This window comes from Equus przewalskii, chromosome 6, assembly GCF_037783145.1.
Source record: "Equus przewalskii isolate Varuska chromosome 6, EquPr2, whole genome shotgun sequence".
Taxonomy (NCBI): domain Eukaryota; kingdom Metazoa; phylum Chordata; class Mammalia; order Perissodactyla; family Equidae; genus Equus; species Equus przewalskii.
The window spans coordinates 12,989,697-13,013,239 of record NC_091836.1 but is presented as its reverse complement, the minus strand read 5'-3'; the positions used below and the strand labels follow the sequence as shown (position 1 = coordinate 13,013,239).

The window sequence follows — 23,543 nt, the reverse complement described above, 5'->3', positions numbered from 1 at the left end:
ATTACCCATACAGAGTCGTGATAAATCAGAGATTCATATTATATAGTGGGCTTGGCATATGTATATATGTGTGTGTGTATATAAATATATATATATATATATTTTTTTTTTTTGGTGAGGAAGATTGGCCCTGAGCTAACATCTGTGCCAACCTTCTTCTATTTTGTATGTGGGACGCTGCCCCAGCATGGCTTGATGATCCGGGATCCAAACCAGCAAACCCTGGGACACTGAAGTGGGGCACACAAACTTAACCACTACGCCACCATGCCGGCTCAGGCTTGGCAGTTTTTGAAAGCACTAAATGATCCCTTTTAGTGTCCTGGTTTCCTCTTCAACTCTATAGCTCTTTCCTCTTGGCTACAATCCCTGGACTTAAAGATCTCCTTGCTCCTTCCCTCTCCATTGCTAAATTGTGCTATGTACCATCCTCTGTGTAGGACACGTTCCCTTCCTTTTGGGCCCCAGGACTACTGCTGTGGGTTTCTGGTTGAGATGGCACCACTCGTATCAGACTAAACTAGGATACTTGTTAAAATGCAGATTTCAGGATCACACCTGTGTATTTAACAACCTTCCTAGGTGGTTAGCACAGGGCCTAAAATTTGAGAACCACTGAGTCGGTCCTAAAAACCACTAGCTTTTATTCATTAATTCACCCATTTATCAAGCATTTGCTAAGCACCTACTCTGTGCAAGGCTCTGGGCTAGGAGCTGGAAAAAGAGAAGGTAGGCTCAGTCCCTGCTGTCAAGGTTGGCTCTTACAGACCTAGCTTCTCCCTCCACATTCGTCATTCCGTCCCAGCCCGAGGTCCCAAGTGGAAGCTCCTCTCTCCTGCCCTGTCTTCACACACATGCTGCCAGAAACCCCCAGCCCCAAGCTCCAGAGCAGCACGTCCTAGAGTCACCAATTGTCCTAGAGAACCACCAAACTGTCTACTTGCTTTGTCCAAAAAGCTCTATACTTTTCTGCCTTTAGATGTCACTGTCACACAGCATTTGATGAAAGCCTCAAGCCTTTTTTCAGTCCAAGTGAGAATCCTTGTTCAAGGCTAGCACTTCCTCTTTAAGAAATGTATTATTTTAAGAAAAAACATTCCCCCGTGGCCCTGGGGAAATCCTGATGGCCTTTGACTAAGAATTTGCAAAACCTCAAAACTCCACGTTTTTGTTTTTTACAATTCAAAATTTTCAGTCCCTTTTAGGGAAACAAAAGCTCCCTTCTCAATTAAAACCGCTTTAGGGACAGAGGACTTCTTGACACTTGTAAAGTTACACATGGTATTACTCTTTAAAATTAGTGACAATATAGTAACAATGAAAGCCCAGCTGATTCAGCACCAGATTATCTCAACTCTCATTTCTCCCCTTCATTTCTCCTATGGTTTAACATGTTTCAGTAATTTAACAAAATGAAAGCAAAACCAGAATTATGGCTCTGGAGAAAAAAATCTCAATTGTAGATTTATGTTCAATGTTTTGATTTTTAACACAATCTTGACGTAATTCTTGCCTTCTTCACTTAGGAGCATTTTACTGAAAGGAAAACGTGTTCCTTCTATTTTCACAGAATATCCAAATACACAACTTCCATGACTCCTGCTGATGTGAACAAAGCAGTAGAGATGGCCCTACAGGCCTGGAGCAGCGCTGTGCCCCTCAACTTTGTTAGGGTAGACTCTGGAGAAGCCGATATTATGATATCTTTTGAAACTGGAGGTACTGTGGGGCTTCTTGGATACTGTCTGCTAATCCAGAGGAGAAGTGTTCCAATACTTTTCCTTCTACAAAATTTAAGCCAAGTGATCAATGCCATCCTCCTTCACACAGTGATGTTATGGGCAGAAGCCAAGGTCACGGCAAAGTCATGATCTTCGTCTGACCAGAAACTAGAAACTGGGGAGTTCTCAGCATTTCTTGTCATCATTAGACTCAGCCGTAGAAAGGACTCAGTATAACAGTTCTCAGGATGGTTTTGCCCCATTAAGGGCGGATTCTGTCAGATTTAGCTTTCCTATTGTCTAGGAGGCCATCTGACCTCATGCTATTCCCATGATGTTGTGCATCACTATATACCCTATTCCATATTAGCCAAGAATCCTCACCTCGAATCCTCGCTGAAGGCAATCAATTCCACAGTGGCCCTGACGGCTTTCCCCCTGCAGCAGTGGTTAGGAGAGTGGCTTTGCTGTCTTGCCTCCATTTGCAGACTACCTTTTGGGAGTCACAGATTGCCTCCAACTTACCCATTTTTTCTCCATCCCCCCACTCACTCTGGTAAGTTGTGGAGGTATAACTTTGCACAGGGATGGGTGGTGGACTCTGAGCCCTTTTCAGAGAAATATGTCTAGTTAGGAGATAAAGTTAGCAGTTAGCAGATAAAGTAGATGGCCCATGAGATTCTCTTCCCTTCTCAACTTTCTAACAGTGAAGGAAGTGAGTGCCACTGCCTTTTTCCCTCCACAGATAATGTTTCTAGACGTCCCTGCTATTTCAAGTCTTGATCTTAATTTTAATCTGATGTCACTGGGGGAAAACATGCTTAGGAGCTAGGAGAGAGAAGATTAAGCAAGTACTGAGTATGAGCCCTTCAGAGATGGCCCTGGGTGTGACCTGGCCCATGGCAGGTCCTGCTCCTCCCAGAGGACCAAGGCCACCCCCAGTGAAGTGGCAGGGCAGGGTGGCGCTCTTGATCTTTCAAGCTTGTACTCTGTCCCCTAAAACACAAGCTGACTAAGGACTGCGCTACCATTCCACCAGGCCCTCAGGGCACGCAATCTGATTAAACGGGACAGCACCAAATCCTCAGAAGTGGCACACTGGAACTTTGTTATGTTGGTTTTTAATAAAACACCGTATCCTCACTAAAATCCTAAAAAACTGTGAAAAGTGACTTCTACTGCATCCCTCATTTTATTCTTCTTCATTTTCTATTAAATGTAATGAACTGTTAATTATATATAGACAAACAAAAGCATATAAAGCCTTAAAAGTTAAGATTTTATAAACACCTTTATTACTTTCATTTTACATATCAAAGTATATGAAAATTACAGAGAAATTTTCTTTTTTTTGGCACTTCCTTAAATTGTATTATATTGTGCTGTAGAAACAAAAAGCACACGCTTCTTCAATTTACTGTTAATGTCTTAGCTGAATCATATGTTGAAAGCTACACTTTGCCAACACGTTCATCTTCCAATCAATGGATGAGATTGCTGTTGGATGGCCATTTGTTCTTTCTCCGTATGTAATCTACAGCATGCGCTTAGTCCACAGTGTGCCATGTGGCAATTAATAGACGTTGCAGTAAAAACAATAACAAAAGCATATTTTTAATGTTTACTATCGTTGAAATACAAAATACCCCTTTTAATTTTTCGATGGACAGATTACTCATGGACATGAACTTCTTACAACAAAAATCAAATATTGGAAAGTAATACTATTTTAGATGTCGATGCTATTCAAAAAGTTCTCCATTCCCTGTACCCCTCAAAAATTGCTAGAAAGACTAACTCCTGTTGACATTTCTCCTCGCTTACTTAGATCACGGGGATTCCTATCCATTCGATGGGCCTCGAGGGACTCTAGCCCATGCATTTGCCCCTGGAGAAGGCCTGGGAGGAGATACACATTTCGACAATGCTGAGAAGTGGACTATGGGAACGAATGGTATATATGCACAATTCACCATAACCTGGAAAATATTGTACCTTCTTCTGGGCCTCCATCATGAAACCTTGAGGTTCAACGTCCCAAGCCACCCTTTAACTAGGGAGGCTGGCTAGGAAAAACAAGTAAGCCAAAAATCCAAAAGGGAACACCATAAGGGAAAAGATTCGCCCTTGATTGTGCTGTAGACTTGTCTGATCTCTGGTTCATAGCATATAATCTCAAGAAGTAGCAATGCTCCCCGCAACACACAACTTTTTTTCTTTAGCTATACAGTATTTAGTGTTTCTTACTTGTACTTGGAAATAGGCTATGTTCAGAAATATCCTGAGGGAATCACTAGTCTCTTGAAAAATGTGATGGGAATGGGTATAAAAGTTCCAGAATATCATGCATGTCACCTGGATATCTTTAGTGTGAAATTTTTGTAGATAAAAAGAAGTAGGCTGTCATAGCAGGGAACTAGTAAAACATTTGTGGCCTAAATCTATGAATTATTGCCAACTATTATCATTTTGCCATTATTAGCTCTAAGGCCCTTCTATCAATCTATTTAGCATCACTGACAATAAACAAAATGGATTGACTTACATTTCCATCCTCTCCCACCCCCAAGCCTCTTCTAGCCAAGGGGGACAGAACTAGACAAAAGTCAGCAAAGTGCCAGAATAACCTATCAACCTTTAAATAATCCAGTTACGAAAAGAAAAGGAGTTAACTGTGATTTGGGTATATTCTCCTGTAAAGACAGAAGATATGGATGATAAAACCCTGTGTTGATACTGTCTTTTTCTTTCTCATATTGTCTAGGTTTCAATTTATTCACTGTTGCTGCTCACGAATTTGGCCATGCACTGGGCCTGGCCCATTCCACAGACCCATCAGCACTGATGTACCCAACTTATAAGTACCAGAATCCTTATGGATTCCATCTCCCCAAGGATGATGTGAAAGGGATCCAGGCATTGTATGGTACATTCACTCACAATTCTTTGACCACTAGCCCTGAAAGTGACAGGCATTCAGTCTCCAACTTAGAGAAACCATACTTTGCCAGGAGTTACCAGCATAGGTAAAGATTAAGCTAGAGACCACAGCCCCAAATATGACCTCTTGTGAAGAGCTTATTTACCAGAAATGAATAGTGCTTTCTTTTCTAAAATGTGTGATTAAATTTTACATCTTTCCTCCAAAGCATGTTGGTCCCTTGATAGCCATAGAAAATATAGGCATTCGTTTGTTTTTTGAGTGTAGGTCAGCAGTTAGACATTGGGAGAGGATGGCTATATTTTATAGTTCATATATTTAATGCTTACCCATTTGCAGATAAGGGACTTTTATCTTCCCAAAAACAGCAATGATGATGATGATAACTACACCACTCAGTCATATAGACAATCTACAGTTTACAAAACATGTTCATATGAGTCATCTCACACTATCCTCATGACCAGCCTGTGGGATGTGAAGTGCTTTCCTCATTTGATAGCTAAGACATCTGAGGTTCAAAGATTAGTAAGTATCCCAAGATATTCAAAATTATCTCATCTTAACATTCTTTCAAAGGTAATAAAAGATTATTAGAAATTCTATATCCAATTTTCCTTAACAGAAATACAAATCCATTAATCCAGGAGAAGGAATCTTGAAACATCATTAGACATTTGACACGTTTTCTTTAATGGGTAAAAGGAAGAAAAATCTAGGAAACTGATTTCCATTAAGCCTCAGAGCCTGGCTATTCAGCCTTTACTTGTCAGAGACTCTCTTCATCCTCTCAACCTAGAAAAGGACCTGGAAAGCCTAGAACCCTCATGCCTTCCTCCACGTTGGCCAATCCATCTGGCTGTTTAAAAATGGGCACACAGATCTACAATCAGATTTCGCATATAATCTGAGACATAAAAGACAAATTTATCCAAAGATGTGTTCAGCCAGCTCTACCTACTTGAGAGGCAGCTTATGTGCCAGTTCTGTCTCCCCTTTGACTGAAAGAAAAAAATGCTGTGAAGGTCTCCATTTTACAAACTTGGCTCCTGAGTGCCCATTGGCAGAGCTCTAATGTGAAGCAGTTCTCGTGGGCCACCAACAAGAACTGAACCCAAAGGCTTGCCTGCACTTTACAGGTCCTTGTGAATTAGAGAGCCAGCACCATTCTGATAGCCACTGTCACTCAGCCAGGAGCTGAAGCATATATTTTGATATGGCCATTTTTGCATGGATGAACAAAATGTAAAAACATGGTTTTATATTGCTGAGAAGCATACACATCACCCACCCCTGACCACCTTGCCACCCTTGACCATTAGTACAGTACTTGGCACATAGTAAATATTCAAAAATTGATAGCACATTTCTGATCTGACCAATTTCCAGTTCCTGATCTTTTCCCAAAGCCTCCCTGCCCCTCTGATCTTCACCCCATTGCTGACCCTGCTCCACCCCTGATCTCACCCATCCCTCACCTTCGTGGGCCCTTCCCTGTGCCGCACTCCTTCCCTGATCCTCACCTCTGGTTACAGCAAGACTTGATCACGGGCAGGGACCTGCTGGGACCAGCGGCTCAGGCAGCCCCAGCTCATTCTCCTGTAGCTGGCAGATAGTCCTCAGGAACGCACTGTGGGAGATAAAAACTCACCAGCATCTTTCCCAAGCAGCGGGTCCCTGTTTTACAAGAGGATCGCCCAGAAGATGCCTTTCAATAGCAAACACCTTCAGGGTACTTCAATGCCCCAAGAATGTGCTCAGTCTTTCCTGGATGCCTGGTAAAAGGCTCTGCACAGTGCAGGATGCCCAGAAGTGGACAAAAATAATATGAAAACACACAGGACGGTTATAATCTTATTGAGTCAAAGAATTAAATTAGACAAATAATCAGTGGCAACTTTGAAAATACGTTTCTAATTTGGAACACCTGTAGCGATCAAGGAAGTTGTGTAGAATGATAAAATAATAGCTACCATTCTTTGGAGATTTACCATCTGCCAAGCACTCTACTAAGTGCTTCTCAGGCATTATTGAATTCTCACAAAAACTTTCTGAGATAGGTACTATTATTGCCACCTCCCATTTTACTAACGAGGAAACTGAGGCTTGGAGAGGTTAAATTATTTGCCCACATCACACAGCCCAGGAACTAGTGAAGCCCGAATTCAAACCCCAGTCTGCCCGCCATCAACAGCCATGCTCTTTATCACCTTGTCATATGCAGGGAAAGTGGGTCTGTAGAGAAGAAGAGCACAGACTCTAGATTCCTGGTACTATCTTGACCAAGTCACTTTGAATCCTAGGACCTCGGAGAGCATTCCTGGGAAAGCCCACCATGCCCCACGCCCCACCTCGTAATCCATCCATCCCTGACCTCTGTGACTCCGGCTCATCCTTTGATGCTGTGACAATGCTGGGAAAGGAGCTCCTGTTCTTCAGGGACCGGTAAGACAGTGCCACCAATCCTTATCAGGCCTCAGCTCCACACATTGCTCTAGAGGGACCTGTTGCTGCCGTGTGTGAAGATCACACAGAAATACTGTCCTGTATGGCAGAGGGGTGGGAGGCACAGGTCTTTAGGGAGATATGGAACTGCCAAAACTACTGTTTGTGGAGCATCTGCTATGCTCTTGGTGCTGGCTAAGTGTGTTCCGTAGGTGCACTGTATTTCTTCTAACCCTTTCCACTGTGAAGCAAAGATTAGAATCCCCAATTTACAGATTAAGAAAGAAGTTCAAAGAGAGCAAGTAACTTTGACAAGGTGACTCAGTTTCATTAAGTGACTGAGTTACGACACTAGCCCAGATTTCTCTGATGTCTCCCTTGTTCACCACTGTATCCCTAGTGAGAGCACATGGGGATGCTCAATAACTATTTGGAAATGAGGGTTGGATAGAGGGACAGATAAGTGGATGGATGGACAGATGGATGGCTGGATGAGTGACCAGATGAATAGATAAATGGGTGGATGGTTCCAAAGTCAGCACTCTTAAATCCCTCTTTCTCAGGACTTACTGACTTTTCAACTGTCAGTTAGCTATCAGATAATGCAGAGAAGGGGGAATATTGGTAAGTTTTTGTTATACTACAAAGATAGCTACTGAAGAATGCCCTGAGGTTTGAGTTTCTAATATTGTTGTTTTAGGAATGTTTCTTTTGAAATTATTAGTAGAAGTTTTAGTAGTTCTGTGAGTTGTAAAGAATGGTGAGGTGGAGTTGGTATTTAAATTTAATAGCACAGGGGCCGGCCCGGTGGTGCAGCGGTTAAGTGCACATGTTCCTCTTCGGCGGCCCGGGGTTCAGCCAGTTTGGATCCCCGGTGTGGACATGGCACTGCTTGGACAGCCATGCTGTGGCAGGCGTCCCACATATACAGTAGAGGAAGGTGGGCACAGATGTTAGCTCAGGGCCAGTCTTTCTCAGCAAAAAGAGAAGGATTGGCAGCAGATGTTAGTTCAGGGCTAATCTTCCTAAAAATAAATAAATAAATAGATAGATAGATAGATAAATAAATTTAATAGCATAGGAGATGGAGTAATTTATGGTACTGGAAATGCTGGGGTTTTTAGTGAAGATGTTATAGGAATATCGGCATTATTTAGCTATGAGAGTTGACTAGTGGTGGTAGCTGGTTGTTCTTTATTTATTATTATTATTATTATTGCTATGGTGATTACTCATCGAAATTACATAGAAGCAAGTAAAATTAGTGTAATAAGGAAAGAGAGGAAATATAATTTCATTAAGACTTTTTGGTTTGAAATTAATGTGGAAGTTTTTATTTGGAAATAGGAAATAGGTTTGGGTAAGAAATTTTCTAGTCAAATTAAGTCTAACAATACTGATGCTAGTTTTTGGCTTGCTGAAAGATTGCTGAATGGTGAGAGGCAGTAAGTAATAATCGGAAAAAAAACCGAGGGGGTTGGAAAATTTATATAGGTGGGAAAGAGATTAAATTTTAAGTTTTGTGTTATAAGGTTAAGTTCAAATGCTAGAATGAAACCTGAGAGGGTTATGGTGACAGCTATTAATTTTAGGTGTCGGGTATTGTTATTTGTAGATTAGTTGTTGGAAATAAAAAACCCAGTGGAAATGCTTCCAATTAAAACGCATTTAATAGAATTATTAGGAGAGGATTACTTTCATTCATTAGAATTAGAGTGGAGAAACAAGGTTGTAGTATAAGTGAGAAGAAAATAATTGGAGTGCTGTAGACCACTGTTAGGGAAGTGGCAATGAGTGTCATTAATAGGGCTCAGGCGTTGGGATCCAGCGTTATAATTCTGCTCACCACTTCCAATGTGTGGGTTTTTTTATGGAGGCTTCATTACATAAAAATTGATTAAATCATTGGCCATTGGCGATTGATTCAACTTCCAGCCCCTCTCTCCTTCTTGAAAGTCAAGGGGTCAGGTCTGAAAGCGTCAACTCTCTAATCTCATGGTTGGTTCCTCTGGTGATCAGCCCCCATCCTGAAGTGCTTTCCAAAAGTCACCTCAATAACATAACAAAAGACACCTTTGTTGCTCTCATCACAGAAAATTCCAAGGGTTTTAAGGGCACTGTGCCAGAAACCAGGACAAAGACCAAATATATATTTGTTATTATAAATCACAACATCACAGACATGTCAGTGGTTTTGATGATTAAGACTTTGGAGTAAGAGCCTGTAAGGAAATGCATTTCTGTGAGAGCTAGGCTTCCAATAATAAGTGAGGTTATAGGAAAATGTAAACCTTTAAATAAGATGCCTACTTTCTAGAGAATGTCTTCTTCATCGTCTAAGTTATGAATAATAGACCCAGAGGATGTAAATAATATGGCTTTAAAAAATGCATGAGTGCAGATGTGAAGGAATGCTAAGTATGGTTGGTTAATGCCAATAGAAACCATTAGGCCTAATTGGCTTGAAGTAGAGAAGGCAACAATCCTTTTAATGTCATAATGTCTGTGAGAGCTCAGATTGCTGTAAATAGTGTGGTAATAGCACCTAGATAAAGTGTTAATGTTTGAATAATTTTATTCTTTTCTATCAATGGGTAGAAACAAATTAATAAAAAGACACAAGCTACAACTATTGTTCTTGGGCGAAGTAAAGCTGAGACTGGCGCTGGGCCTTCTCTGGCTAAGGGAAGTCTCGGGTAAACGCCAAACTGGGCGAATTTACCAGTTGAAGCTAGAAGTCCAATTGGCAGAATGCAATCAGGATTAAGATTAACTATGAAGATTTGTTGGAAATCTGATGAGTTTAAGTTAAATAGTTCCTTTTCTCCTCAAACTCTGGCTTCACAGGGAGCATGGCTGCTGTCTCCATGACACTGGTTACTGTAATTGTCTCTTTCCTTGGAGGAAAAGAGAAACTTTCCTATACTCACCTCCATTTCTCCCTTTACTGGGGACAGAATTCAATCGCACCAGAATAGGCAGAGGTAGCTCAGAAATGTGCATGTGTGACATTATTTTTTATGCTTTTTTCTTCATTGGAAAAGTATTCATTGAGCCCATACAGTGTTCCAAGCACTGTTTTAGTGGCTGGAGATGGAGCAATACTCCCCCGGCATACCTCACAGTTACGTGAGGAATAAGGACATTCAAAAAGCACTGCCATCTCACTGTGTGCTCACATGAGCTCTTCTCTGTGCATCTGGAGAGAGAGAGAAAGCAAGCTCTCTGGTGTCTCTTCTTATAAGGGCACTAATCCCATCAGTCCAGGGGCCCACCATCATGACCTCATCTAACGCTGTTTACCTCCCACTGGTCCCATCTGAATACCATCATACCATCACTTTATGGTTTAGGGCTTCAATGTATGAATTTTGGGAGGAATCAAACATTTAGCCCTGTTGGAAAAAACAAAATTCAACCAAGTAAATTTGAAGACCTAATTGGTTTTATTAAATGATTAGTGAATCAGGCAGCCTCCCATCTAGCATGCAGAAGGTGCTCCAAGGGGTTGTACAAAATGGAAGGTTTTTATAGGAAGAAGGGCATGGCAAGGGAGCTATTAGCAAAAGAAAACAAAAGATTGTTATTTTTAGGCCAGGCCATCCCCTTTTGGGGGAAGGAAACAGCAGGGGGTTTTATCACTCAGATCACCCCTTCCTCTTCTGAGGATGGAGATGGCCTATGTGACAGATCACCTTACCAGTGCTTGACCAGAAAATCCCAGACTGGATTACATTTATGCGAGAGGTTGAAACTGCAATTAGACCAGATGTTACATCTAAGTTTCATATTGTGGGCTTTAGCATGAGTGATGCCATTTTGGGCTTGTGGTTTTCTTTTTAATAGTGCATAACACAGAGCAATCACATTGTTAAACTTGTTGTTGTATATCCTTCCAGATTTTTCTCTGGATGGGGGGATATATTGTAAGTATTGGAGGGGGTACAGGGATGTCCACAAAAATGGAATTTTACTAGATATGCTGATTTATAAATTTTTTTTAGTTTAAATCTGTCTTTTTTTAGTTTCTCTTAGTTTAGTTTATCAACAGCTCATTTTTCCATGTTGATGAATTTTCATCTTCATCTTCATTTTATGTAAGTATATGTTATTCCAATGAATAGATACATCATTACTATTTAACCAATCCCATACTTATGAAGATCTAGATTGCTTCTAATTTTTAAAAATTAGGAAGAGGTTGAACTAAATCTTCAACAGTAGATGGACATCCACTTTTCAAAGGCAAATTAGAGCAGAGCCCAGGAACTCAGGATTGGTGTCAGACTAAGTTGGTTTAAATTCTAGCCATTCTTCTTAGTGATCGGGCAAGCCGCCACAAGTAATATGCCAAACACATAGTGAGCACTCAATAATTGGCACTTACTATATTTAGCAGTGGGAATCAAAAATATGTACAATGGGTTAAGCCTTAGAAACAACTTGAGATATTTTTCATTATTTATTTTTATTGATTCTTTTCTATTAAGACATTGATTATTGGCTTGATTTTATTGATGATTACCAAAAAGTAAACCAAAACAGAATTGGTAGGCATTGCCCCAGGAGCAATAGGCAAGGCACAAAGAAGGAGGAGCCTGGAACACCAAGCTAACTAAGGTCTGCTTCATCTGAGGGATAACATTTTCAAATTCTGCACTGCCCAAATGAGTGCATATAGTACTCGTTCAGTGATAAAGAAATGACATGCTAGCGACGGTGTAGCAGGTAGCTTATTCTTTTGTTAATTATCAGTGGTTGTGATGGGGCAAAGGAGAGAGTGAAGTCAAAGATATTTCACCGTTTCATGCAATTATAATTGCTTTCTTAGAAAAGCAAAAAAAAAAATCTAAAAAAAACCTCTACTTATCAAACTATGAGCATTTAGCAATTACAAAGGACTATTTGAAGATGACACATCTTTTGACAAAGTCTTGACTATAAAAACTGAGAGTGGTGACAGAATAGGGAGGCAGAGATGCAAGAGACATTTAGAAATGAGTGGTTCGTTGGGGGGGATTAAAGAAAGACAGGTGGCTGCCCAACATGTCTCTGCTTGGTCATCACCTTCTCATCTTCTCCCATTTCTGACCTGATGAGCTATTGTGGCAGGGCAGGTAATGCCAAAGAACTAGGAAGGGCTAGAAGGAGGACCGAGAGTCAGGAGTGGTCCCCTTCTGGCACAGGATTTGTTACTAACTTGACATGGGACCTTGAACTTCTCTTCCTTCTCTTTAAAATGAGGTGTTGTCTGACATTAATAGTGACTTTAATGTGTTCAGGACTTACTGTCTAAGGATTCTGTTATCAAAGCCTTACAATGGCCCTGTGAGGTGTGATTATTATTCTCTTCTTACAACACACAGAGAGGATAAACAATTTGTTCAAGATCACATAGCAAGTGAGAGGTGGAGCTGGTACCTCCACCCCTACTATGGTATGCCAGAGCCCATGCTTCTAATAACCTTGTCCTCCCACCTCCTATGATGCCATCCAGAGCTAGAATCCCATGACTCTATGGCTCTGATCCCTTCCTGGCTGTCCCCAAAAGTCCCAAAGTGCTTGCTAAGCCTGGACAAAGAACAAAGAATACTTTCAAGCCACAGTTATAATGGCAACCTGGGGGCCATTATGAAAGAGCTCCCAGTCTGTGCTCTCCCACCCGCCAGCCTGGAATTCCCCATCACCAACCATAATCTGTTAAGACATTTCAAACTGTGGACGTAATAACCACATGGTTTGTTTTCAAAGCAAGATGGAATGTGGTACTTTTAAAGTCACCATGAGATTGTTACATATTCTTCATAGTGTATAAAGGTACATTGGTACATTCAAATGTTCTGTTTGAAGAGAAATAAACTTTAGCTATAATAAGTTGAAAGTCATATATATATTTAATTCACATTTGTTCTTTGTAATAGATGACAAAATATTAATGCTATCTCAGATTTCCTTAGGCACTTAGGGAAGAGAAGAAGGAAATGACCAGAATTACAGCCATACCAAAATTAAATTTGCGTCTCTCAGATTATTCTGGGTTTTGCACAATATAATTTTAAGAATAAAATCAAGAATACCACAATCAGCTATAAACCTCAGAAGAATAATAACATTTTACTAAGGGAATAAGCATAAAGGTTGATCATGTCCAAATCCTTTGTTAGAGGCAAGAAATCTAAACTCAGGTCTCAGTTTAGCAGAAGCTCCACTGCAATCTGGGTGTTTTGACTCCCAGTCCAGAGTCGATCCCATCACTCATACAGAAAACTTTCTGGCTATGTAATGGAACTACCAAGAGAAGCACTAACAATGACTTGAATGAACTTGTGCCTTTTGACAGGTATGCATTTGAGTTAGTAGAAAAAACACGTCAGGGCTACTCCTGTGCTCCCAGGCCCTTGGCCTGAAGGTTGGATAAACAGCCACAAGGAGGACGATATTCTTAGACTATCCAGGTTTCCTAAAAATATTTGATAGGCTTCTCCACATTCTGTTTTATTCTCAGAATAAGATTATTTAAAAATGTCTGTCAATTGCCAATTGTCATGTTTTGAAAGAGATTATATATCTTAGGTTAGAATGCAAAGAAAGACATTTTTAAGGGTTATGCACATAGGAATTGAAGAAAAGGATAAATGTAAGAGGCATTCTGAGAGAGTCACCAGCAGGACTTGGATATTAATTTAATGAGGAGAACAATGGAAAAGGAAGAGTCAAAGATAGAAGCATCATTCACATAGACAGGAAAATCAAACAGATTTGTTGGACACATGAAGAAACACTCAGTGTTAGATGTGTCAGATTTAAGGGGATAACAATTCTAGTGGAGTTTTATAGAAATAAGCTAGTGCTCAGGGGAGAGGTCACAAGTGGAGGTGTCATAGGTATGGAATCTCCCACATGGAGGAGGCAGTTAAAGACTTGAAAACCAACTACAACAATAAATAAATCAGGGAGAATAAGATTCCTTTTTTTTAAACAATCAGTAGTGGAAAATGCTGCCAAGGTCACCCAACTGAGGACTGAAGAAGGACTGACTGGCCAAGATAACTAAAGAATGTAGTTTCAGTGGAGTAGTGAGAAAAGAATCCAGATCTTGTGGAGTGAAAAAGCAAATGGCGGGAAGTAAATGGAGATGGCAGCTATAGATCATTCATTTGAGAATCTTGTTAATAACAAAGGGAGGTAAGTTAAGATAATAGCTGGAAGAGGCAGCAGGGTCGACTGAGGATTTTTCAAGATGGGAAATAGCTGGGTGTGTTTGAAGACCTTGAAAGGGAGCCAATAGAGAAAGAAATGCAAAGCACTATGGGAAGGAGGGACAAAAAAGTCAGTAACCACTACTATTAGGTATGACGTTTGGAATTTAGCCTTTCCCAGGGTTCCATGGGCTTGAGGAAAGCCCGCACAACTGAAGAGGACTTCCTCCTTCGCAGTCTCCCTGGGGAGTGTCTTTTTCTGGCTATAAGGTTGCATCATTGAAAACCAACAAATGACATTGTAATTTACTTAGACTGATTCTCTATTATGTTTTAAGAATTCAGACAAAGAGGCAGAAGGTGTACTAAGATCCCTGACTCATTGTCATTTCTTCTGAACGCCCTCCTTCCGTCTAAGGACGGGGCCTTTTACATCTTCGCAGGTTATGGCTTATAAATATGGATCCCCATAGGCTCTTCAGATGGGTATAAATACTTAATTCAAGGACACTGTGCACAGCTTTGACTATTTTTAACTACTGTTTACACATGGGTTTTTAATTTTATAAGCTGTATTTTTCTTGGCCTCAGTGAGATGAATGCTGCATGTTTGATCTCTTGGCTTCTAAAGCCGAAATAAGCAGCCCTTCTGATACAAGCAGCCCTAGTCAGTGGTCCCCCCAAATGAATGTCTTCTCAGACAATAACATGATAGTTTGTACCTCAAAGTTTCTAGTGACAAAAATTTTGTATCAGTGAGATAAATTTAGTAGGAAACTTAGCTCCATTGGTAAACTCCGCTTAAGTTTTGCATATTATCAATTAATAAATTTGTAAGATGAAAATATATCTTTTTTAAGTATTTACAAATAATTGTAAGAGTAGTCCAAGATTTATAAAATACTTTCCTATGCATTATCTATGCATTATCTCAATTGAACCCTTGAAGTATTAGCACAGATATTATTATTATTCTCTTATTTGACAGAAGGAAATTGAGTCTCAGAAAAATTGACTCATATGAGGTCACATATCCAATGATAAAACAAAGTCTCAAGCATCCCTTGCTTCTCTGACTGCACTGCATTGCCCAATATCAGAAAAGATGAGTACCAATTCAAACTGTGAGCCACAAAAGATAGAAAGAAGAAAGACACCTCTACCCCTTGAAACTAGGGAAAGGATGACAGAGAAGACGAGAGTCAAGGAGAGTAAGGGATTGAAGAGGATGGAAAATGAAGGTTCCCATTCAGCTCGAGCTGAATTACCTTGACAGCCCAGCAAATAGGAGATGAAGGCACTTACTGAAAATGAAAGACTAATAGGATGGGCTTTGGTAGGTGGGGAGTAGAGATGGCTGAGTATAACAAAAAAAGAACAAAGGTCCAACAAACATAGATTTAGTCCCTATTGTGCCAGGCTCCAAGCTACACCCGAGGATAAAAAGATGAATAATAGAGGACCCTGCCCCAGACTGGCAAAGAGTGAATGTTACCAGTGACTTAATCGCTAACTTGATGGATTAGTTGCTGTTCTTTAGTAAGAGGGAAAGAAAATTTCAGAGAATAAGAAAATCGATGATCAAATAAGTTCCACTCAACCCTCTGGCACCCATTTTATCTAGCCAACAAGTATTTATTGAGCCCTGACCATGTGCCAGGCATGGCATTGGCTCTTGGGTACACAGAAGTCAACAGTGCAGTAAATATCTAATCAGCAGGTCTGTAATATCAACAAGCTCCATTGTTTTGCCCTCCTTATCAAACGTCTGATTACAGACTACTGATGTGATCTGTTTATCTGTTTTTATTACCAGTTTCAATACATCTTGCAGCTATTCTTTTCCAACAAGCTCATAGATATTTTTTGGTTTTTTTTTTTTTTTGCTTCTATTTTAAATCCCTTTACAGATGTACTGGGAGTTACTTGCTATACTCTTTTTTTTGTCAATTTTAATTCATTTATTATTATAATCTATAGCTCTAAGGTCGTAAGTTCTCTGAGTATGTGTTCTCTTGCTCTGTTACACACCAGACATAATTTTTCTTCAATAGCATATTGAAAATTTTCATGATTACAAATTCTGTTGGAATTTGTGATACTTTAAAAAAGTGATGGGTAGTGTTTATTTCTACCTCATGCATACAGTGTATACAGTGTACACACTATAATATGTCACAACAGTGTTTACACCAGGGTTTCTTAACTTTGGCACCACTGATATTCTGAGCCAGTCTTTGTTGTGTTGGGCTGTCCCCCGCATTGTAGGATGTTTAGCAGCATCCTTGACCTCTACCCATTAGACTCCAATAGCATTGCCCACTCCCAGTTGTGACAACCAAAATTGTCACCAGACCTTGCAGAATGTACCCCAGGGCACAAAATCACTCTTGATTTAGAATGACGACTCTACTTCAATTTAGTCCTCACGATATCCACAATGTCCTAAATCAAGGTTTATTTAGTAAGGAATTTAAGGTTCTGCTATCTGTGAAAAGTTCCAGAGGTACATTTTCAGTTTGCCTGCACTCTTAATAACTACACTTTACCACCTTTCATATTGAATCATTCGGGACATCAGTGTACTGTCACTTCAAATGAAAGGAAGGGTTTAATTTTGCCTAGAGTCATTTTGCTGATTTTTTAGTGAGAAATGCAAGAAAATTATCCTAGCTTTAGGGTGCCCAAGGAGAAAGCAGCTGGAAGTCAGCTGTACCTTATCAGAGATGTAATTCAGACAGAGCCTAGTTATCATGGGAGGATGTGTCTGCTCCTCCTTTTACCTGCTTTCCACACTTCCTTGTCCCCACCATTAAAATCCCCTGAAATGCACACTTTGTGCCTTAGTAAGCAAATAGCATAGTGACATGAACATGGCCATATTTCAGAACTAACTGTTGAACTGAATTAATTGGAAAACACTTGCTTCTTGGGTTCCTTATCAGATTCCCAATTAATCCGTTGTTTTACGCTCCTGATCAAAGATAAGATTAAGGGCTGCTGATGTGATCTGTGTATCTATTTTCATTGCCCAATTCTTCTGGATACCCAAACCTGTGCTCATTTTGTGGTGGTGGAGAGAAAGGAGAGGGGGAAAGCAGTCCCTCTTGCCTTCAGAAAAGGCTAGGTCTGACTGGACAAGGGGTCAAGTTATAAACAAAGACCAGAGATCACAAGGCTGAGAATGAGCCAGTAGGTAAAATACTATGGTATGTGCTGAAAATCCAGACAGCTGGAGTCTAATGCTCCTCTGTCTGCCTCTAACTACCAAAGAAGCTTTGGGCCCATCAGCTTTTCTGGGTCTCAGTTTTTCATCTGTTCATACATATGTCCTAGATAAGATTGTGATGTCTGGGGCCCGGGGTGAGGCAGTGAACCCTAAATGGACTCCTGCCACCCTGTGTGTTATCTATGGTGGGTGCCCAGTCGGTGGGTAGTTAAGGCCTAGGCAAATAACTTTTTAAATGAACGGTATCTAGCCATATGGCACTTTACAGTGCATTACCTCATTTGATCTTTCATATGCATTATCTCATTTGGTCCTCATAATGATCTCATGAGATATGCTAGGCATTATTATATGCACTTAAGAGATGATGAAACTGAGGCTCAGAGATGCTGGTCAGCAGTGGAGTTGAAACTCTAGCCTACATCTTCTAAAATACAATGGGCTTTTCCTGCTGCATCATCATGCTGCTTAGGAAACATGAAGAAATATTTCTCTCTTCTCAGCAGAGTTCTCTTTTAGATTTCATCATCAGCTTAAATTGCCTCACTGAGACACCTTCACCAAATCTCTAAATGCAACGGGATATCCCTCCTGTGGGGTATGCTCTGTGTTCACAGAGCATTCTGAGCTTCACTCTCTGTAACACTAACCACTCGGAATTATAATTGCCTAATCACCCATCTGTCTCTACTACTAGATCAAAAGCTTCTCGAGGGCAGGGCCTGGGTTCTGTTCAGTGTTTCATCCTGGAGGTCTACCCCAGTGCCTGCTGATAGGTGCTCCATAAATATTTGTTAAATTAACTGAATAGAAAAACTCAATGTAGGATTTGAGGAGTTTCTACACTAACTACACAGAAAATTAAATTTCAAAACTTCACTACAGTTTCCCCTTCCACAATTTTATGTATTGATTCTAGCTTCTGTGGAGTCAAGTAAACTAATCATATTTTACAAAAATGATTTTCTTCTCCAAAATTCAAAATGACCACATTGATATTCAAAGTTTCAGCCCAGTACCCTCGTGTATACTGCCACAATTTTACGGAAATAATATAGGATAAGTGGATGGATGAGTTGTTAAACCTTAAGCTAATTTGCGTCTACCAGATTTTCTGTTAACTAGCCATCAGGTTCAAAGATACAAACAATTCCGATAGATGAGTATATAGGCAACATGATTATTTATAATTGTTAATGTTTTTGCTTTTTTTACTGGGAATAATTAGCGCTTCCCAACACAAAGTTTTGGTTCATTTATATAATACTCATAGTGTTCACTTGGATCATATTTATGTTCATGAGATTTTAATTTTTGAAAGATCAGAATAGGAAAGGGAAATTTGTATTCATTGACATTTGGAATAGGAAGGTGCATAGCTTAAGTGTGTACATCATTGATGTTATTTCCTTGTCATATTCGTCCATGTTTTGAACATCCTTAAACAAATGAAGGAAAGAGGATTGCAGAGATACTAAGAAAATGAAAAGAGAGTCCACGACTAGAAGGACCCACAACTAAGATATACAACTATGTACAGGGGGGATTTGGGGAGATAAAGCAGAAAAAAAAGAAGATTGGCAACAGTTGTTAGCTCAGGTGCCAATCTTTAAAAATAAAGAAGAAGAAGAAGAAAATGAAAAGACAGAAGTTGTTTACTGAGGTCAAAAAACATGTTCTCCTTAAAAACAAGACAAGGGCAAGTGGCATTCAGCAATGGCTTCTGAAGTGTGGCTTGCAGTACAGTTCAGTCCAAGTTCAATTAAAGATCTAAATCAACCTTTGATCTTGATTTCTTTTGGATTGCCCAATAGGATTTTCTGGCGTCGGCAGATTCACTTGGCGGCAGGGATCCGGCCCAGCATGATTACCAGCTCCTTCCCCCAGCTTATGTCTAACGTGGATGCAGCTTACGAAGTGGCTGACAGGGGCACTGCTTACTTCTTTAAAGGTACCCCACAGATTTCCCAAAGAAAGAAATGGCAGGGGGCAGTGCCCTCTGTGTTTGGAACATCCAGTGCTAACAGTGTTTGTTGAGTGATCATGGAGTGTGTTCCGGTCACTCCTCCTCAGGTTGGGTATGAAATGCCACTCAATGGTATTATAACAATGACAGGAATGACGATGACTATCAAACTGTTCTCAGAGCCAAAGCTTTAACCTAGTGAGAAACTGCCAAGTCTCAGTGGCCGGGGAGCTAGAAACCTGGTTCCTGACCCCAGGACCTCTGCTCAGAGTGACATGACATACCCCACGGAGAGCCTCTAATTAAAAAAGCCAATATGGAACCCAATGAGGAGAACAATACCTTTGCTGCTATGCCATGCTCAGAAGCAATGGGGAATGGAGAGATACCTGTGATTCCAGAAGGTAGCACACACAATATCAATCTCTAGCTCCAGCCCTTTACTGCCTGAGTGACTTTGGGAAGTTACCTAACTGTTCTGAGCCTTCATTTCTTCCTGTGCAAAATAATTATAGTAATATCAATCTTGAAGATGTGACAATGGCTAGCCAATGGGAGTTATCCAATAAGTGGTAACTATCAGTTTTAGCTTATATTTTCTTGATCCTAAGGGATAAGAATAGAAGGCTAGTTTGCCAATATAAGTTAAGAATCATAGCATTTGCAAGTCACTTGCCCCCTGTCTCTCACAGATATATGAGACTTAAATGAAATTATAAATGAAAAGCTATCTTGAAAATATTGTGTTAAGATACAATTGTATCAACATTATTCATTTCTGTAGGTATCACAAGGGATTTTTGCCTTTAGGACAAACTTTAAGTCTTTCACTGAATTGAATAGTTAGAGGCTTATATCTCTTATTGGGTTATAGCCATGGCAAATACCCCAGAAACTAGCCCCAGTTATGATCCTGCCTAGAAATCCTCATGAGTGAAGTGCATCACTAAGTGGTACAGAGTTTTTGTAAACTTTAATTTCCGTTTTCAGGCCCCCACTACTGGATAACACGAGGATTTCAAATACAAGGTCCTCCTCGGACTATTTATGACTTTGGGTTCCCAAGGTATGTGCAACGAATAGATGCTGCTGTCCATCTCAAGGATGCACAGAAGACTCTTTTCTTTGTGGGAGATGAATACTACAGGTATGCTTTTCTCCTTTTGATTGTTCAAATGTATTCAATGGGAAGGAAAAAAGCTTTTTGCAGAATGAATGAAAGGCAAGTTTGCAATAGCCCATTGACTCTTCTTGGCCACTGGGGTGCCATTTACTCTTGGTTGACACTGTCTTCTAGATATGGAACTGTCCAAATGATAAGTGAAACATTCCTTCATTAGTCCCATTCTTTGGTGTCTGGGACCAAACATCCCGACCTTTCAATGCACTTAGTAACTGAACATCTAGTGGCCCAAAAGAGTGGATACAGCATCCCCAAATACATAACTACCCACTTGGAATGCCTGAGGGGAGAACTGACTCCCTGTTATGTGAGTACCAATGCATTCCTGAATACTCTGTGATTTTGTGCCAAATGGATGTGGTCACGACTATGGGGCTCTTTGAAGGAAAGTTCTGCTGAAAGGAAAAGGCATTATTGCTAATTCCTTTTATCCAACCTAGGACATGAAGATACTTCTTATGCAAAGTGGATCATGTATAATTTCCATGCCTGTCTTGCAGAGGGTTATTGTAAGCAGATCTGAGTAAGGTGTCATCTGTCATCTAATCACTGCACATGGGGTCACACTTCATCTCGCCTACTGGGTTTCTATCCTTAATTGACTCATGTTGAAGAATGAGTGCAGCTCTTTGCCAAGCTCTGCTTCTGCATACCTCCTCTTTATTCTCACTTCTCACTTTGGCATTGTTTGTTTCGCTGAACTTCAAAAGAAGGAAGCAAAAACAGATTGTAAGCAGGTGACAATGCTAAACACTTGAGGCCCATGATAGGGTCTAGTTGGAAGCAGGAGAGCACCCAACTTTAGTCCAAGGTTTCCATTTTATTTTATATCATCTATTTTTAGTAACCATTTCTGTGGCATAAAAGAAATTTATAAATAAATATTTTCCTCTTCTTCCACCTGACTGATATTATCGCCCAATTTGGCACTGAGACAGTAAAGAAACTGGAACGTAGATATATTTCATGAAAAGGAAAATTTATTTTATAAAAATGAATGCCAAACAAACGTTGACTCTTCTGGGCCACTGAGAGCCCTGGTAGCATTGCTCACAGTATCATGTGGTGTCATGAGCTGTCACTTTCAGTGCAATGTTTAAACCACTAAGCCAGCTATTTTTCTTTTAGATCTTGCTTTCTGAAACTGTGATAGTAATTCATTTATTAAGCCCCTAATATCTGCTGGACAGATTCTCCAAAGTCTTTCTTAAGTTAAGGTGGCTGTAATCACAATGCTGATATACGGGAAGACACATATTAAGAAACCTAATTCCCGTCGTGGATTTTCATTTCAAAGAATGAGATCAAGAGATGCATGTATGAGCATGCGTGTGGGAGTGTGAGGGCAAAGCTTGTTCACAGCCTCATTCTCGTTGGGGGGATTATCCACTCTCCTGTTATTTCTCTTCTCCATTTATCGTCTGATCTTTGGACTAATCTACACCCACCAGCACCCACAGTAAAGCATGCACCTCCACCCAGGCAGGATTGAGTCTTAACAGCTGACACAAGAGGCCTGATGAAAGTTTAAAATTTTCCGTAAATTTAAGGTTGAGGAGAAAGAGGGTCTCTGATTTTAATGATACCTGATGCCCCCTCAGGAAATAATATGGAACCTTTCTAACTGGGCCTTTGTGAGTGTCTATTAAGGAAATGTCTTTAGTAATCTAGAAAAAAATGAACCATTAAAAAGTTGGTCTAAGGTATGAACTCGAATGTTAAAGAGCTCGTTTTGCTGGTAAGGGAAGGAAATTGTGGTAGGCACTTTTAACATTAACCTTCTCCGTTATTGAGAGTATAAAGTGAGATAATGCATGTAGACACCTAGCACAGTTCCTGGCCCATAGTTGAGTACTTTCAAAAAAGGTAACTGTTCAGGATTAGAAGGAATTTAAGTGCTAATTAACAAATAACTGCTTTAAAAGCTGTGATAATTAACAAATGATTGCTTGAATATTCCTCTGAGCAGCAATGCAGTCAAAGAGGGGATCAAAGGGAATTTCCTTTCTAAATACTGAAGGGTTCTGACATTGCACTGAAATTACTCCTTTTGGCAAAACATAGGCAATCCTTTCAGCAATGACAGTCTTCTACACACTCCAACACACATCGGCTTATGCACGAAGGAATAAAACAGACAACCTTTACCTACAGCTCAAAAGCTCAGAAAAAGCTCTTGTATCAGCTCTGTTAAAAACTCGCCTCTGAATTCTACCCATTTTGTTTAGCAGGGCCTCATGTATATGACATATTATTGTCATGTAAAGCCCTGTATTGGTTAAAAATTGTGCTCAGCTACTAGTAACAGAGACCCCAAAATAATTGTGGCTTAAACACATAAGAGTCTGTTTTTCTCATATATGTAAATGTCAGAAGTTTAACAGATTTAGGGCTGGTAAGGTGGGCCCACGGTCATTAGGGACCCAAGCTTCTTCTGACCCTTTGCTCCACTATTAACAGGTAGCTTCCACTCTCATGGTTGCCACCAGATTAGAGGTGACCAGTGAAGCTTCAGTCATTACATTCCTGTTCTAAACAGGAAGAAGGGGGAAGCTGGGAGGAAAAGGCAGAGGAGACAAATGAGTTTTACAGGTAAAGCACATTGCCACACTCAAAAATATAGAAGATGAAGAATTTACTATGTTGACACCCATTGACAGTGTGTTAGGACTTATTTCCCTCAGTCCTTCCTCAGGTTCTTCTTTGGTCCCCATGCTTGTTCAGTCTGTGACACCAATAATGTGCCAAGGGAAGAAAAGTCTCTGGATATGCTTGCTGTCAGGGAAATTCTCCAGGAACTTCTAGTGTTTGGGACCAGGTTTAGTAAATGATGCCATGAGGAAACTGTGGAGTGGAACT

The 23,543-nt window shown here is 40.2% G+C and overlaps 1 protein-coding gene across 1 annotated transcript in view; it reads left to right on the top strand.

The window, feature by feature from the left end:
* MMP20 (matrix metallopeptidase 20) overlaps positions 1–23,543 on the top strand; it is a 47,631-nt gene that overhangs the window by 10,669 nt on the left and 13,419 nt on the right. Inside the window, exons 3-8 of the mRNA XM_008522756.2 lie at positions 1,571–1,719; positions 3,550–3,675; positions 4,486–4,647; positions 6,966–7,107; positions 19,350–19,486; positions 20,492–20,648. Of these exons, the coding sequence (XP_008520978.1) occupies positions 1,571–1,719; positions 3,550–3,675; positions 4,486–4,647; positions 6,966–7,107; positions 19,350–19,486; positions 20,492–20,648 (873 nt within the window). The remainder of the gene's footprint in view (positions 1–1,570; positions 1,720–3,549; positions 3,676–4,485; positions 4,648–6,965; positions 7,108–19,349; positions 19,487–20,491; positions 20,649–23,543) is intronic.